Genomic DNA, 6,210 nt, shown 5'->3' with positions numbered 1-6,210 from the left:
GAACCACGGCGGACACAGAAGCAACGACGGAATCAGGAGCAACCACGGAGGGTACAAGCGCGGCCCAAGAAGAGGTCACGCCCGAGGATGCCGCCGTCGCCGCCACGCCCGCCGCCAGCACCATAGCCACGATCGTCGAAAAACAGCTGATGCCTCCACCGCTCGGCACGAAGAGGTGCGCTAAGCCCGCTCGGTCACACCGATCCAAGGCCTCCAGCAAGAGGCTCCTCGCGGAGCTAGAGGCCAAGGAGAAGTTAGCCGAGCTGGAGCTCAAGCGCATCGAAGCCCAAGCTACGCTGGCAAAAATCAGAGAAGAAAGAAGAAACCTCTCCTCGTCGGGTGAAGACTCCGAACAAGAAGAGGAAGACCTCGGCCCCAGAGATTAGCCGATTGGTTCGACCGCCCGATTCAAGACGCGGTCGAACACCACGCCGCGCGCCCCCTGCGCACCGCGCGCGGCACCACAAGCAGACAATGGATGTGACGTCACTCGCAGCAGCCCTGACCGACGCCCTACAAGCGAACAGATCGAACAGGAAGTACCTGCCAGACCTGCCGTCGTTCAGTGGACAGTGCGCGGAGTGGTTACAGTTCAAAGCCGCTTACAACGAGTCGGCGCCTAGTTTCGCGAACAGTGAAAACGTCGCTCGCATAAGAAAGAGCCTCAAAGGCGCCGCCCTAGAAGCCGTCAGTGCACTCCTCATCAGCCAGCCGCGTCCAGACGATATCATCAAGGCCCTGGAACGCCGCTACGGGAGGCCCGACGCACTACTCCTGAACGAGATGGAGAGAATAAAGGCCTTGCCACGACTAGCCGAGAGCCCGCGCGACCTGTGCACGTTCGCCGGACGTATCGCCAACGCCGTGACAACGATCGAGATATTGAAGAAGCCTCAGTATCTTCACAACCCCGAGTTACTGAGGTCTATAGTGGAAAAGTTAACGCCCATATTAAAAAGTAAGTGGTACGACTACGCCGCGAGTGATGAAGACACGCCGGAACTTAAGAAGATAGCCGACTTCCTCAACAACGAAGCCGACAAGTGCACGCCCTATGCCCCGCCCGAGACCATAGCGGAGCCCAAGGAAGCACGAGCCACGAAAAAGAAGCCCGAGCGTACCTGCGTAGCCGTCGCCGAAGTGAAGAAAACAAAAGAAGAAAAGTTACCCTGTCCAGTGTGTGACCAGTCCGCCCATCAACTGCCGACGTGCCCGCAATTCACTAAGCTGGGCACGAACGAGCGGTGGGAAATAGCGAAGAAACACAATATGTGCTATCGGTGCCTCGTCAGCAAACATCGCCGCTTCGTCTGCCGAGCCAAGCCCTGCGGTCATCAAGGCTGCGCTATGCGTCACCACAAGCTGCTTCACCACGAGAAGGCCCCGACAGACACCGTCGCCGCCTCGAACGAGCCGACGCAGCCCCGCAAGTCCGACGAGGTCGTGGCCATAGCCGTCAAGCAAGCCGTACACGCCGCGACCCGGGCGAGCCGCGCCTACCTCAAGATGGCGCCAGTACTACTCCGGGGGCCGCACTCGGAAGTGGCTACGTTCGCGCTCCTAGACGAAGGCAGTACAGTGACTATCATCGACTCTGCGATCGCCGCCGCCCTCAACCTTGACGGGCCCACCGAACCTATGTGGGTCCAAGGCGTGGGCGGGAACGAGATGGCGTACGAGAAGAGCAAGAGAGTGGATGTCCGCATACGCAACAAACACGGAGGGGACGAGCAGCTAGTGACGAACGCGCATACAGTCGGGCGCCTTGACTTCACCACTCAAACGATCAGCGAGCGAGAGATAGACGACTGTGAACATCTGCGGGATATCAAGCACCTGTTGACATATGAAGACGCTACACCGGGAATACTGCTCGGACAAGACAACTGGGAACTCGTTGTGTCGCGCAAGTTGAAAAAAGGACGGCGCGATCAGCCAGTAGCATCTAAAACGCTACTAGGTTGGGTACTACACGGTTGTCGCCACTCACAAGCGATACCCGTAGCCCACTGCTGCGCACACCTTACGCGCATACAGCCCGGCGGGAACATCGAGAACGAGATGAAGAACTTCTTTGCGCTCGAATCACTCTCGATCGAGCCGAGGAAGCCCCGTAGTGATCCCGAACAGCAAGCCTTGAAAACGCTAGAAGAGAAAAGTCGACGCCTCCCCGACGGGCGCTTCGAGACCGGCCTGCTGTGGCGACAGGAAGACATCAACATACCTGACAACCGCGCCGACGCCCTCAAACGCCTACACACACTAGAGAAGAAGCTGGATCGCGACGCGGACTTGAAGAAGCAGTACACCGAACGAGTTGACAACCTGCTTGTGTCCGCCTACGCCGAGCTCGCGCCGACACCGAGCAGCGGGAAAACCTGGTACCTGCCCCACTTCGCAGTGCGCAACCCGGAGAAGCCGAAGATAAGGTTAGTCCACGATGCCGCGGCCACCTCACACGGCCGCAGCCTCAACGACATGCTTCTCGCGGGCCCCGATCTCCTGCAGTCGCTGCCCGGCGTTATCATGCGCTTCCGTCAATACGGCGTGGCGGTATCAGCGGACATAAAGGAAATGTTTATGCAAATAAAAATAAGAGAAGAGGACCGCGACGCGCTGCGCTTCCTGTGGCGAGGCGATCGACGCGAAGGCGGCCCGACAGAATATCGCATGACATCAGTCATCTTCGGCGCCTCTTCATCCCCCTGCACGGCGCTGTATATAAAGAATAGGAACGCACGCGAGCACGCGGCCCGCCACCCAGAGGCCGCGCGGGCGATCGAGCGAAATCATTATATGGATGACTACCTGCAGAGCTTCCCCAGCATAGAAGAGGCGAAGAGAGTGTCAAGCGAAGTGAACCACGTACACAAGAAAGCTCGCTTCGAGCTGCGCGGCTGGGCTACGAACGAACCCGAGGTCATCGGCAAGAAAGAGCGAGAGGGCGTCACCGTCTCTATCGGCGGGAGCGAGATAGAGAAAACACTCGGCCTACTGTGGGACACGCGAGAGGATAGCATTCGTTTCAAACTCAATACGAGACGAGCGCCGCCAGAAGTGATCAAAGGTCAACGCCCCCCTACGAAAAGAGAGGCCCTCAGCATCATCATGTCAATATTCGACCCGCTGGGCCTCATCTCGCCAGTGACGACGCCCGCGAAGAGGATCATGCAAGACACGTGGCGCTACACTACGGCCTGGGACGAAGAAATACCAGAAGAGCTGCGTGAACGCTGGGGAAATTGGCTGCAACATCTGCGCGACCTAGGTGACCTATCGATACCTAGATGCTACGATACCGCGCCCGCGCCCAAGTACGAGCTACATACCTTCGTCGATGCGAGTGAAGAAGCCTACGCCGCCGCTGTATACTGGCGCATGACCCGAGCTGACGGCACAACAAAGGTCGCTCTAGCCGCCGCCAAGAGCAGAGTCACGCCCACGCGCCTCGTCTCGATACCCAGACTTGAGCTCCAAGCGGCCGTCCTGGGCGTGCGACTCGCCGAGGCCGTCGGGAACGAGCACGACTTCGAGATCGACAGTAGAACATACTGGAGTGACGCGCGCACGGCCCTAGCATGGATACGCTCAGAACCCCGCACTTACAAGTCATTCGTCGCGCACCGCCTGGCCGAAATCGAAGATTACACGAAAAAAGACGAATGGCGATGGGTACCGTCAGCACACAACGTGGCCGACGACGCGACACGCGCCGCGCCGAGCGACTTCGACACCCGACACAGGTGGTTCACCGGGCCGGCCTTCCTATACGAACCGGAGGAGGCCTGGCCGCAAGAAAACAAGATGAAAATCGAGCCAACAGGGGAAGAAAAAGAAGTCTGCTGCTCCGTCGCGCCGCCGAGAAAAAGCCGCGCGGCCGTGCCCGCCATCGAAAACTTCTCGAAGTGGACAAGCCTATTACGCACGGCCGCACGGGTGCTGCAGTTCATTGACCTCTTGCGCGAACGACAGAAAAGTCGCGCTTCACTCGCGACACAGTGCATCGCCGCGGCGCGAAGGAAAAGGACGCGCGCAAACAAGGACGGCGACAGCACCTGGGGAAAACGAGACAAGCGCGCTCCCGTCGTACCCAAGACGGTCGAGAGTAGCCGGAGGAGAAAATGCATAATACTAGAAGCCAGATACCTACTCGCGGCCGAGAAGATACTCGTGCGAACCTCGCAGGAAGATAACTATGCAAGAGAGAGAAAGCGCATAGCCGAGGGCCTCGCGCCGAACAAGGACGACCGGCTAGCCAAGCTGAGCGTGTATCTCGACGAAGACGACATCATACGACAACGCGGCAGAATAGCGGCCGCCGACGACATAAGCGAAGACGCCGTGCACCCCATAGTGCTGTGTGGTAAACATCACTACACATATCTATATGTTTCCCACGTGCACGAACGGCTACACCACGGGGGCACCGAAACCGTCGTCAACGAGCTTCGCCAACGTGTATACATACCGAAGATAAGACCTGCAGTGAAAAAGGTGATCGCGCGCTGCCCCGAGTGTCGACTACGCAAGGCGAAGCCCGCCGGCCCGCCTACAGGGGACCTACCTGCCGCCCGGCTGGGGCATCACCTGAGGCCCTTCACATACACGGGGCTTGACTACTTCGGCCCGCTTGAAGTGACCGTCGGCCGACACCGAGAGAAGAGATATGTCGCGCTGTTTACCTGTATGACGTCAAGAGCCATACATCTAGAGGTGGCCGCCTCACTAACCACCGACTCGGCCATCAACGCGCTGCGCCGGTTCATCGCTCGCCGCGGCTGCCCCACGGAGCTGTGGAGCGACAACGGGACCGCTTTCAAGGGAGCGAACCGCGAGCTGACGGAGGCCATGAGAGAGGCCGCCCACGCTCGCCGCATCAACTGGCGTTTCCTACCCCCTCCTCACCCTTCATGGCCGGTGTGTGGGAGAGAATGGTGAGATCAGTAAAGGAAGCCCTGAAGACCACGCTGCACGAGCGATGCCCGAGCGATGAGACACTACACACCCTGATGGCGGAGGTCGAGGCTACAGTCAACTCGCGACCCTTGACCTATGTCGCGACCGATCCAGAGGACCCGCCCGCGCTCACTCCGAACATGATCCTGCTCGGGCCAGACTGCCACTCCCCAGCCCCGGGAGACTTCAAGGACAGCGATGAGAGCGCGCGGCAACACTGGAGGCGCGCCCAATACCTGGCCGACACCTTCTGGCGCCGATGGGTGCGCGAGTACGCCCCTCTACTTCAACACCGGCGGGAGCCCCGCGGCGAGGGCGTCGAACCAGCCGTCGGCGACGTCGTCATAGTGTGCGATAGCAACCTCCCACGCAACACATGGCCGCGAGGGAGAGTGACACAGACGTATCCAGGCAAGGACGGAGTAGTACGAGTCGTCGACGTCACCACGAGCCGCGGTCACGTCCTGCGCCGGCCCACCAAGAAGATCGTCGTTCTACCAGTAGGATCGCACGGCGACGGCGGGAGAAATGTGAACGACGCAGGAGACGTCATTTAAATAAGTTCAAAATTGTAAATTAATTGATAACTTAGCTTAAGTAACTCTGAAAATAAATGGTTGATCTCTGCTTACATTCATTTAAGAGGCGGGCCTCAGGTCGCCTAGGCGGCCTGAGCCCCGACCTAGAATCTTATAAGATTCAAATTAGAATAAGAAAAATCGATTGCATAAGAATAAATAAAACAAATCAGTGTAGTAGTAATAAAGTTTATTAAAATAAATGACAAGTTCTGAAGGGCTAGGGAGAGCGCATGCGCGCGCAGCCTAGGCGCTAGAAGGGTATGCACGCGGGGGGCGCGATCGGCCGGGATTCGGCTATAAAACCGAGCCCCGATCGCGCTCCGGCGTCAGTTTGTTCGAGCCGCGCCAGAAGAAGGAACCCTCCCGAGCCCTCCGGAACTAGAAGAAAGGAAGCAGTGTGTTATTGCCCGTCCTGCTCTCACCCCTATGACCCGATCAGCTGATCGGCGAAAACAGCTGATCGCCTTTCGATACCTACAGTCCACATATCTACGTACGATCTCATTCGTATCTAGGGCCGAACACTCACAAAGTTACTTTTGACACGGAAATTTCAAATTAGATACTCAATTACAGACTAAACTGATAAACTTTGAAAGCACAAGAAAAACTTAAGCCAAAGTTGACCTACTCAGCTATCGAAGCCAGAATCTTACAGTAGTCACCAAAATAG

General features: G+C 57.9%; 1 protein-coding gene across 1 annotated transcript; it reads left to right on the top strand.

Moving 5' to 3' along the window:
- The first annotated feature begins 474 nt into the window (after positions 1 to 474).
- LOC125229882 lies at positions 475 to 4,938 on the top strand. The gene has a single exon (XM_048134819.1). It carries the CDS (start codon positions 475 to 477, stop codon positions 4,936 to 4,938), a length of 4,464 nt encoding a protein of 1,487 aa, XP_047990776.1.
- Positions 4,939 to 6,210: the final 1,272 nt, after the last annotated feature.

This window comes from Leguminivora glycinivorella, chromosome 9, assembly GCF_023078275.1.
Source record: "Leguminivora glycinivorella isolate SPB_JAAS2020 chromosome 9, LegGlyc_1.1, whole genome shotgun sequence".
In the NCBI taxonomy this organism is placed as follows: domain Eukaryota; kingdom Metazoa; phylum Arthropoda; class Insecta; order Lepidoptera; family Tortricidae; genus Leguminivora; species Leguminivora glycinivorella.
This window is presented reverse-complemented; position numbering and strand designations above follow the sequence as displayed.

Bases quoted from the DNA above. Each gene is read 5' to 3' on its own strand.
- LOC125229882 (XM_048134819.1), top strand. From the start codon at position 475: ATGGATGTGACGTCACTCGCAGCAGCCCTGACCGACGCCCTACAAGCG.